The sequence below is a fragment of the Panthera uncia genome, chromosome B4 (assembly GCF_023721935.1).
Source record: "Panthera uncia isolate 11264 chromosome B4, Puncia_PCG_1.0, whole genome shotgun sequence".
NCBI lineage: Eukaryota > Metazoa > Chordata > Mammalia > Carnivora > Felidae > Panthera > Panthera uncia.
In genome coordinates, this window is record NC_064809.1 from 121,610,919 (window position 1) to 121,623,213 (window position 12,295).

General features: G+C 37.4%; 1 protein-coding gene across 2 annotated transcripts in view; it reads right to left on the minus strand.

Annotated features, from left to right (window-relative positions):
• The window catches only part of SLC41A2 (solute carrier family 41 member 2), a 119,041-nt gene that overhangs the window by 74,073 nt on the left and 32,673 nt on the right, over positions 1-12,295 (minus strand). For both annotated transcript variants that reach the window (XM_049626223.1, XM_049626222.1), the window contains one exon: positions 4,439-4,546. In XM_049626223.1, the coding sequence (XP_049482180.1) occupies positions 4,439-4,546 (108 nt within the window). The remainder of the gene's footprint in view (positions 1-4,438; positions 4,547-12,295) is intronic.

The window sequence follows — 12,295 nt, forward strand, 5'->3', positions numbered from 1 at the left end:
AAACACCATAAACTAGGTAAATATACCATGTTATCATAGTTTGATGCCATGAGTTACTACTTTTCCATCTACGAATTTTCCATCTCTCAAATCCTGAGAAAATTTCGAGTGACTACTCCCAGTACTTAATTTCAGCTAATCCATCAGCCAATTCTGTCATTTCTCTCTGAAAATTAGTTCTGGACTCCAACTATGTCTCACTATATCCACTGCTACCACCCTGATCCAAGCCAGCATCGCCTCCAGCCTGTATTATGGCAACAGACTTTTAACTTGTCTCTGTTTTAGTCCTTGGCCCTTTATAGCTCTGTCTCAACACAACAGTCAAAATAATCTGTTGAAATATCTATCATATCATAGCACTCCTCTGTTTAAAACCTTCCAATGGCTTCCCATTTCCCACAGTCGGCAAAGTCCTTACAAAGGCCCACAAGGTGATCTCACACCCTGTTACTTTTCCTTTCTCCCACTTGATCCCAGGCCCATTGGCCTCTATGCTCTTCATTAACGCAGTGTTGTTCTCAAACTTTGATGTATATCAGAATCGCTGGTTAAAATACAGATTGCTGAACCAACCCCCAGAGCTTCTGGATCAGCAGCTTCTGGGTGGAGCCAACATTTTGCATTTCCAACAAGTTGCTAACCAAAGTTGCTAACTTTGAGAACCACTGATCTAACGTATCGACAGTCCTGCCTCTGGCCTTTAACACTGACTAGGCCATGCCTATCTCAAATTCTTAGCCTCAAAAAATAAAAGTACATCTGTGTTGCTTCCAGTTTAGAGCCATTATGAATAAAGTTGCTATTAACATTTTTTGACCAAAAAAATAAAAATAAAGAATAAAAGTAAAACACATTAGTAGATGGAAAAGTAGTAACTCATGGCTTCAAGCTATGATAACATGGTATACTCATCTAGTTTATGGTATTTTCATTACTTAGAGAACTAGGTAATCTCTTCATTTTGCAACTCAAATATCTTACAATCAGTGACAAAATTCCTGATCTGTGGAAGACATCAACTGCAGCCCTACCCCCCCAAAGAAAGGTGCAGCTAGCTCACTCAGCGAAGACATTGGTTGATACTCTCCTCCCATGGACTCTGCTTCTAATCAGCTTTGGAGTTCCACTCTCTTAAATATGAACAAATAAATGTAACCAGACTTTTGATGGAAGTATCTACCATAAAATATAAATGCCACAACAAAAAAACTAAAGTTCAAATTAAAAGATTAAGATTAAATTCACCTTTAGGCAGTATTAATGGTAATATGTGACCAAATTACACAGAAATTAATTTGCAGCAAATTCCTTTTTAAGCAGATTCTCCACAGCATGGCCTACTTCAAAATGGAGTGACATTTAAGCTATTATCTGAATCTAAACAAATACTGGAGAGTGCTCAAGAATGTTGCTTTTAGAAATATTTTCTTTGAGATAAGCTAGCCAAAATTTCAGTTTTCCGGGCTAAGTTATCAAGTTGCTTAAAAGTTTGGGTGCCTAACTATATTTATCAGAGCAAAGTTCATTTTCCAACAAAATGAAACTAGAGCTACCTTTTAACTCTCATTGTAACGATTTTCTTTTCCTTTAACTGTTGCCAGTTCTGTTTTTCAAGACCTCTTCTTTATTCCCCTGTCTTGCCAACAAGCCTCTTGGATTGAGTTCTACCTTGCTGACCTACCGGTTCTTAAAACATGATGCAAATGTAGATCACTGGGAAAAGTTGGCAGACGGACCACGTGTATGTAATTTCACTAACTCTTAAAACATTGGTAAAACTACATAAAAGTTTTTTTTTTAAGACAAAAGCTAGAGGTATAATGGACACACATTCCAAGTGTGAAAATCAATATTCAGCTAACACCAAGGTACTCCCCCCAATTATTTTTGGTTAGCATTTTACCTTCTGCCACCACAAGATGTTCCAAGGTCACTTTATACTTTTATGTTCCAGTCCAAAGAGGCTTCATTTCTATTATTCTCCAGTTCCTTTAATATTCAATCATTATAATGATGATATGAAAAATTATAGACTAAAGTGAATTTTCCCAAACAAATCTACCAAGGTCTGGCTAGTATCTGACTGGCTGATACTCCTAGACGTTTCTAGCTCACCAACTAATTACGGAAATAAGTAACAGGACTGTATCTTTAATACTTTAAAAAAAATAACAGGGGTGCCTGGGTGGTTCAGTTGGTTAAGCATCCAACTCTTAAATTCAGCTCAGGTCATGATCTCAGAGTCATGGGAACGAGCCCCGCATTGGGCTCCATGCTCAGCATGGCTTAAGATTCTCTCTCTCTGCACCTCCCCAACTTGTGCACGCATGTTTTCTCTCTCTCTCTAAAATTAAAACATTAAGAGAAATAATAAATATCAAAGTTTTAAAATATTAAGTAACAAAAAATATGGTATATTGGTGCTAAGACCAAGCCCTCAGGAGAGCATCCTTACAATGCAGAGGAGACTATCAGGTGTTTGTTACTGAGGTTATTTATTGGTTTTAAAACTCTTGACTCAGTTATCCTGTGCAAGTAAAAGGGAATGTTCTGGAATGTGAGGTATTCCATTATATTCTAGCTCTGTGTCTTCAGGAAAGTTACTCAACTGTTCTAAGCCTCAGTTCCTCCTCTATAAACAGGAATAATAGTGTTTATCTCATAGGGTTGCTATAAGATACCCTTGTAGGCAGTTAGTACAGTCCTGGCACATGATGAGAGCACACTAATACCCAATATTTCATTATGGTCCTGGGCAGAGTTTAGCTATATGACCTTTCATATATAACAGGGAGCTTAGAAGGTTCCATAGGGCATATGCAGCACTTTCTCTTAACTGAGCAAGCCAATAATGTTAATAAAACATTATTTAATGCCATCCATTTATCTCCTTTCCAAGCATCTGTTTTACTCAGGAAATCTTAGGGAACTTACAGTTGCCTGGGGGAGAAATGGGGGAAGGGAAGGAACAGGAGAGAGTACTCCCATCACCAACACAGTTGTTCAGGCTTTAGATACACAAAATTTTCCCCCTAGTTCATAGATGGGTTCATTTGCTGTAGCTTTTTTTTTTTTAATTTTTTTTTTAACGTTTACTCATTTTTTGAGACAGGGAGAGACAGAGCATGAACAGGGGAGGGTTAGAGAGAGGGAGACACAGAATCTGAAACAGGCTCCAGGCTCTGAGCTGTCACCACAGAGCCCAACGCGGGGCTCCAACTCACGGACTGCGAGATCATGACCTGAGCCGAAGTCGGCCGCTTAACCGACTGAGCCACCCAGGCGCCCCTGCTGTAGCATCTTTAAACAAACAAACAAACAAACAAACAAACCCAACTTCATATACTAAAGGCAATGCAATTAGTAACACCTTTTGAAGGCTTAATTTTTGACTAACATTAAACGGGTAGATGGTTCACTGAAATGAACCTCACTAGTTATGTGATTTTAAACAAAATAATTTGGTTGCACGATGGTGAAACTCCAACAAATGTTACAGTGAGAAAGTAATGCCCTTTTAGGCTTCTAAAATTAAATCAGAACCCTGTTAGTGGCAGTGTTTTTTTAAATGTTTAACGTTTCTGGATGACAATTTAGCATATGTAGCTAAGGCCTTGAAAGAATGCCTTTTTTTTTCTCAACAGTTTAATTACAATCCTAAAATTGCCCCAAAGAAATAAAAGAATGCAAAACTGTCTGTATAAAATTATTCATTATAACATTGTTTATAATAGCAAAACATCAGAAAGAGACTATATATCCAAAAATAGATGCTAGACTAAACTATAGGAGAGCTATATAACAGAAAAGTGCATAGCCAATAAAAATGACATAGGTGTATATTCATTGAGGTGGAAAGATGATCAGCATATATCTTAAAACGGATATCATAGATTTTAAGAGACAAAATATATGATTACTGTTCTTTTTTAGAATATACAGTATGTATCTACTCGGATATACCTAATGATGTATAAGTATAGATGGATCTATACCAAAATATTTATATATGACTATGTCTAGGTGGTTTTAAATTTTCTTCTTTATAATCTTTCCCTTTTCTTCAGTTTTTGCAATAAGTTTGTATTACTTTTATAATCACAAAAGGTATAAATACCAATCAACCAACCTTTGAATCATAAAGAATCTCAATATCTGATTTGTCCCATGTCTGAAGCACTGATGATAATTGCCAGAATGCCCTGGAGTAAAATGAGGCAAGTATACTACCTCAGGATAAATGAAGGTCTATAATTTGCAAATTAGCCAACCCAGATAACTTTCAGGGTATCATATCAGGCATTATCACTTATCATATCCCTGAAGTCCAGAAATTTATCAGATAGAGGAAAAAAAATTTTCCTGGTACAAATTCTCCTTCACAGAAAGAAACAGCATAGGTAATATATATACTTAGAAGTAGGAAAAAACTTACTGCAGTGGATAATCTGGATGCCAATGTCATTTCCAAGTTTCCTTTGAGACCAAGAAGTGCAGGAACTAAAATGAAAACTTCTGTTACCTTTTTGAACACCTCCCAGTGCTGCAAGAAAAAAACAAAAACAAAACAAACAGAATTTTCTGACACCCTGTCAAAAACACTTTAGATAAAGGACATTTCTAAAAACCTCAGCCATCTTTCCCAATGTTGCATCCACATATTGAATGAAAACACAAGTCATTTAATGAGTGAACATTTAGCTTAATCCTATTCTCCAGAGCTCTGGAGCCTTGAGTTGCTTTAGAAGATTTGGTTAAATTGGGAATGATAGTCGATGCAGTCACTACATCCCCAAATAACTCCAGCTTGCCACACAAGTCTGATGCCCTTACATTTTGCTTTATCCCTTAATGAGGACAAGAGTCAGTGTAACCAGTAGTTAAGAGAACAGACTCAAGAACCAGAACATCTGGATTTGAATCTTGGTTCCAACACTAACTACAACAACTCCACAGGAAAATTACAGCAATATTATTATCTAATTTCACAGTTGAAGAAATAAAGATTCAGAGAAGTTCAATGATTTTCCCAAGGCCAGAAGACGAGACCTAGACTGGACGTCAGGAGTTCTGAGTCATCCCATGTTGTGGTACCCATTTTAGGGTGTGAGACAAGAGAGCATAATATCATTTAAAAAGCACTAAGTTGGAAATTAGAAAATTTGTGGTTCTAGGCATGGATCTGTCATAATCTAGCCACATAATCTTGGATGAGTCATGTGTCTTTGGATTTCAATTTCTACTCTGCCCTGTCTAGCCCTTGCAAAAATACCATGTTAATGAAAGTACATATTAAAGTACTTTATAGGGGCACCTGGGTGGCTCAGTCGGTTAAGCGGCCGACTTCGGCTCAGGTCATGATCTCACGGTCTGTGAGTTCGAGCCCCGAGTCGGGTTCTGTGCTGACAGCTCAGAGCCTGGAGCCTGCTTCTGATTGTGTGTCTCCCTTTCTCTGACCCTCCCCCATTCATGCTCTGTCTCTCTCTGTCTCAAAGATAAATAAACGTTAAAAAAAAAAAATTAAAAAAATAAAAAATAAAAAAAATACAGTACTTTATAAAGTGGGAAAAAAAAAAACCCACACAAATCCCTTAATAGCACAATCTGCTATTTTACTAATGCAATTAAGAGGTGACTGTAGCACTCAGAGACTTTACGGACTGAAAAAACAAAAACAATATTTGACATTCACTGATGGCTTGTTATGTGCCCAGACACTGTTCCTTAGGCTTACTCATTTAAGCTACAACAAACCTATGATAGGTACCATTCTTAAAAAATCAGACATAATTCAGGAGCACATTTTACCTAGGTCGTAATTTTAAGATACCTACCTATATGACTTAATTTTGGAAACACCAGAATACTATCCGAATATCTCTATCAGTCTAGTTCCTTCACGTCATCACAGATTCTATCTACTGGGATATACTTCTTTTGGTTACTCCCATCCTTTCCAAGTTCAATTCAAATCAAATACTCCCACGAGAAACCCTATGAAGTCACTAACACCTTAGCATTGATATAATAAGAACGAGCAACGATTGATTTCCTATCCCATGCCAAATAAATTCTACATTCTTTTCCTTACACCTGAAGAGGCATGTGTCTAGAAGTTCCCAAACTTTCTCAGTTTTCATGGTACCCCTAGGCCAAAAGAAATACCCAACAGTCCTATTTATTAAGTAGTTGGTCCAAAAAACTTAGTGAATATTTACCTCCTAACAATTTACTAGCCATTTGTAGAAATAATACAATTATATTGAAAAAATAATATTTTATGTTATACCATCGTAATTACTTATTAATTGGGTGTGTGTCCCTGTGGGTCACTGCATGACTTCTCAAACCTTGGAATTGGAAACTACCACCTTCATTTCTTGTTCTGTATTGGTTTTTGTGTGACACTTGCTTTTTTTCACAGCACCACTGAAAATCTAGTCATCAAGATAAATGTTGTGTGATGTAATGTTGAAGTATTAAACCACCTTGAGTCTGTAAAGTGTCCAAGAGATGTCACTGTGTTTCCTTTAAATTTTTTTAAAAATCCCACAGCAACCCTGGAGTGTCCAGAGACAGCACTTAGGATATATGATGAGGTTAGTAAGAAGTTGTGCAGAACTTTAGTCAAAGGGAAGGCTTCAGATACCTGGGTTGAAATTCTGAGTCAACGACTTGTACTATGTAACTTGGGCAAAATTATGCTTTACTTTCTTCATCTAAAATAGGGACATTATTGAGGGGCACCTGGGTGGCTCAGTCAGTTAAGCATCTGACTTCAGCTCAGGTCATGATCTCATGGTTCGTGAGTTCAAGACCCACATCGGGCTCTGTGCTGACAGCTCGGAGCCTGGAGCCTGCTTCGGATTCTGTGCCTCCCTCTCTCTCTGCTCCTCCCCAGCTCACAGTCTGTCTGTCTGTCTGTCTCTCTCTCAAAACTAAATAAGCATTTAAAAAAATAAATAAAATAGGGACATAATTGAACCTACCTCATATGGTTGTGCTTAGGAATGTACCTGTACATAGTAATGGATAGCAATATTGAAAGTTTATTAGCTATATAACACCAAGATATATTACCAGTTAATTTCCTGGCAGGAGGTATTGCGGGAAAAAAAAATTCATATACTTAAAAATTTTTGCCATAATAAAGACATGACCTCTGAGGCTATATATATTTATGAATCCCTAAACTTCTCCACAAGAACTTGCCCTAAAGGAAATCAATGTCTAATCTTACCTAATTTTGGACTTCTGTCAACATCCAGAACCTCAGCGAAGTACTCACACAATCAAATGTAATGTCAGAGTGCTCGTACATATGCATTAGACTCAAAACTAAAAATCTTTTAATGGCCAAGAGGAAAAACAAAATTGAAACTTAAAAAATAATAATAATTAAATAAGTTGAGGAACAGATCCACAGAGTCCTAACTTTAATATAAACAGCAAAATTTTAGGGGTTCCTGGGTGGTTCAGTCAGTTAAGTGTCTTACTTCAGCTCAGGTTATGATCTCACCATTCCTGAGTTTGAGCCCTGCATCAGGCTCTCTGCTGTCAGTGCAGAGCCTGCTTTGGATTCTCTGTCTCCCTCTCTGTCTGCCCCTCCCCCCCATAAATAAACATTAAAATACATAAATAAACCAAATAAACAGCAAAAGTTTTAAAAAGTCTAATTGGTAAAAGAAGTTGATGCAATTTTAAGAAACATACATACTCCAAATCTGAAGAAGTTTGGTTCTTATTTTGATTTAGTTAAAACTAAACCTATTCAGGGGCAACTAGGTGGCTCAGTCAGTTGAGTGTCCAGCTTCAGTTCGGGTCATGATCTCATGGTTAGTGAGTTCAAGCCCCACATCGGGCTCACTGCTATCAGTGTAGAGCCTGCTTCAGATCCTCTGTCCCCCTCTCTCTCTGCCCCTCCCCGCTCTCAAAAAATAAACCAAAACATAAAAAAATTTAAACCCATTCACTTTCAGACATATGACAAAATGACCAATCTCATACATAATCAGATAAATGTGAAATAAAAGGTGATACGTTTTCATCTGTGAGATTGGTAAAGATCAAAAACTTGGATAACATTCCATTGAGAAGAGTATAAGGAAATAGGCACTCTATGACACTACTGGGGAGAATGTTAAGGTTTAACTTCTTTGGGGGAATTGGGCAACTTAAATATAAATATAAATATATAAATATAAAGTGAACATAATTTTCAACTCAAACCTCTACCTCAAGGAATTTATCCTACAAATAAACATGAACATGAGTTTAAATACATACATATGATGAATTTACTGCATCATTGTTCATAATAACAAAAGATTTGAGGCAACTGAAATCCCCCTCATTAGGTAACTTAGTAGAAAAATAATATAAAATGATACATCCTTGCAATAGAGCATGACATAGCTGGAGAAGAATTTGGTAAATCTTTGTGAACCTATATAAGGATAAACTAAGAAAAGCAAGGTGAACAGAAGCATTGTTTGTGTCTCTGGCAAATACACACACACACACACACACACACACACACACACACACACCACACTTAATGTCTATTGAAGGAGGCACAGAACAAAAAGTAATGGGGCTAAGGAAGGGAATAGGAGAAAGGTATATACAGGCAGAGAGAGACTACTTTCTCCATTATATATTCTTTCATGCAGTTTAAATATGCTTTATCAAATATACAATTTCATTAAGCTTTTCATTTTGAAATAATTATATATTCACATGCAGTTATAAAAAAAAATTCAGAGAGATCCCATGTACCCATTACCCAGTTTCCCCCAATGGTAACATTTTGCAAAACAATAGTGAACCATATCACAACCAGGATATTAACACTGATACGGTCAAGATACCACCACAAGGATCCCTCCTGCTGCCCGTTTATAGCCACATCCATTTCTCCCCACTCCCAACACCTTCTTAATCCCTGGCAACCACTAATCTTTCTTCATTCCATAATTTGGTCACTTCTAGAATGTTACACAAATGAAGTAAGTATAACCTTTTGGGGTTGGCTTTTTTCACTCAGCATAATGCTCCAAAGATTCATCTAGGATGTTGCATGTTGCATGCAATACTTTGTTCCTTTTTGTCGAAGAGTAGTATTTCATTACATGGATTTACCCAAGTTTATTTAACCATTCAACTGTTGGGGCTGTATCCACTTCTTGGCTGTCATGAATAAGACAGCTACAAAGAGTCATGTACAGGAATTGCGTGAATAGAAGTCTTCATTCTCTGAGATAAATGTTCAGGAATGCAATTGCTAGGTTATATGATGGTTAGCATTTAGTTTTAGTTAGTGTGTGAGTGTGGGTGTGTGTGTTTTTTTAAGAAACTGTCAAGGTGTTTTCCAGAGTAGCTGCTCTATTTTAAATTCCCATCAGCAATGCATGAGTGATACCATTTCTCTACATGCTCAACAGCACTTCATATTTTTGCTATTTTTATTATAGCCACTCTGACAGGTGTGTAGTGATATCTCATAGAGATCCTCACTTGCATTTCCCTAATGGCTAAAGACGTCAAACATTTCATGTTTATTTGCCATCTGTACACACTCTTTGGTGAAATGTCTCTATGTCTTTTGCCAGTTTTCTACATTTTTTTCACTGTTTAGCTTTGAGAGTTCTTTATATAGTCATATTTTGTCAGATATGTATTTGCAAATATTTTCTTCCACTCTGCAAAGCTGCTTTTGATCCTTTTAACAAGGTCATTTAGGGGTGCCCAGGTGGCTCAGTTAGTTAAGCACCTGACTCTTGATTTTGGCTACGGTCATAATCTCATGGTTCATGAGGTTGAGCCCTGAATCAGGCTCTGTGCTATGCTTGGGATTCTCTCTCTCCCATTCTCTCTGCCCGTCCTGCTCTTCCTCTCCCTCCCTCCCTCCCTCCCTCTCTCTCTCTCTCTAATATATATATAAAAAAATGTCAGTCACAGAGCAAAAATTTTATCCATTTTTCCTTTTTTGGATCCTGCTTTGGGTATTGAGTCTAAGAAATCTTACCTAGCCCTAGATCCTGAAGGATTAGTGTCAATTCTGCTTAAGATATTAAAATTTTTTTTTAATGTTTTTATTTATTTTTGAGACAGAGAGAGACAGAGCATGAGCAGGGGAGGGACAGAGAGAGAGGGAGACACAGAATCCGAACCAGGCGCCAGGCTCTGAACTGACAGCACAGAGCACAGATGCGGGGCTCGAACTCACAGACCGTGATATCATGACCTGAGCCATGACCAGAGCTGTTCAAATTATCTATTTCATTTTGAGTTCATTGTGGTAGTTCTGTTTTTCAAGGAAGCAGTCCACTTTGCACAAGTTGTAAAACATACAAGTGCAGAGCTGTTTGTGGTATTCTCTCATTATCCTTCTGACATCTACAGGATCTATAGTGATATCTCCCATTTCATCCTGTTAGTGGTAATTTGTCTTTTTTTTTTTTTTTTTGGTCAGTCTTGCCACAGATCGTCAGTTTTAGTGATCTTTTCAAAGAACCATTCGTTTGAAACCATTGTTTCAAAGATTTTTCTCTATTGCTTTCCTGCTTTCAATTTCATTGATTTTTGCTGTTATCTTTATTATCTTCCTTCTGCTTGATTTGGGTTTATTTTGCTCATCTTTTTCTACGTTTGAGATGAGCGCTTCAATTATTAAGATTTCTTCCTTATTCTAATGTATGCATTTAGTTCTATAAATGTCCATCTCTGTACTGCTTTACCTGTGACTCACAAATTTTGATGTTACATTTTCATTTTCACTCAGTTCAGTGTTTTGTTTTTGATTTTTTTTTTTTTTTTTGAGACTTCCCCTTTGACCATGGACTATCTAAATGTATGCTGTTTAGTTTCCAAGTGTTTGGAATTTTTTCTTTTTTCTTTCTGTTACTGTTTTCTAGTTTGATTACATTGTAATCAGAGAACACAGTGTGAATGACTTCAATATTTTAAACTCGTTGAGATTTGGTTTATGGCCCGGGATATGGTCTCTCTTGGTATACGATCTGTAACAGTTTGAACAGAATGTGTGTTGCTGTTTTCAGGTGGAGTAGTCTGCAAATGTCAATTAGATCTCACTGGCTGGTGGCGTTGCTGAGTCCTTCTATATCCTTGCTGATTTTCTACCAAGTTGTTCTATCAATTATTGAGAGAAGGGTGTGGAAGGCTCTGTGGATTTTTCTATTTCTCCTTTCAGTTCTATCACGGGCTGTCATTACTAGCTACCTAAATGAAAGTCCTGGCACTCTACGTGCCCTTCTCTGATATCACCCTGGCTGAAATGTTGGGGTATCTCACTGCTGCCTCTTCCCCGCCCAGGCTGATTGAGGTATAATTGAAAAACTGTAATATATCTAAAATGTACAACACGATGATTTGATACACATACGCTCTGTGAAAAGTCCCTCCATCGAGTTAATTCACACATCCACCAACCCAAACTGTTACCTTTTCTTTGGTGAAAATGCTTAAGACCTACTCTCTTATTTAGAAATTATTATACAGTACAGTATTATCAACGATAGTCACCATGCTATACATGAAATCCTCAGAACTTATTCATCTTATAAGTGAAAGTTTGTACCTTTTAACCAATCTCTATTTCCTCCATCCCCCAGCAAGGATTATTCTGTTTCTGAGTTTGACTTTTTTTTTTTACTCCACGTATAAGTGATACCATGCGTATCCGTCTTTCTCTATCTGGCATATTTTACTTAGCATAACACCCTCCATATACATCCATGTTGTTCATTACAGCCTCTTGAGGTTGAAGTCTAAGCCCTGAACTGAACCTTTGCTGCCCTGGGTGTATAGGTGAGACCAAAGTTCTTTCTGTCATGGTTGGCTAGAGCAGGACAATTCTTACCTACCAGGTTTCAATCTTGCTAGGCTGTCCATTTCCTAGTCCTTTAGAGAGCAGGCCTTTCTTGTTGTCTGCATCTGTTGGCATTCCCAGGTTGTTGGCCTCTTTAGCTACAAATCTGGGATATATGAAGCTAAAGGGGACTAGCCAGGCTGCTTTCTTCTTTCCATCTTTTATAGAATCCTTTTAGGTTTGTTTTATATCAAGTTTCCAGGATGTGTGTGTGTGTGTGTGTGTGTGTGTGTGTGTGTGTGTGTGTGTTTTATTTTATCGGACTTAATGGGCAGGATAGGTAAAAGTACATTTACTATAGCTTCCCGGAAGTGAAAGGCCATGTATTATTTTTTAAATAACAACCAGAACCATTACAGCAGCGAGTGCTAGTGCCTTTCTGGGATCACAGCTTTGTTAAGA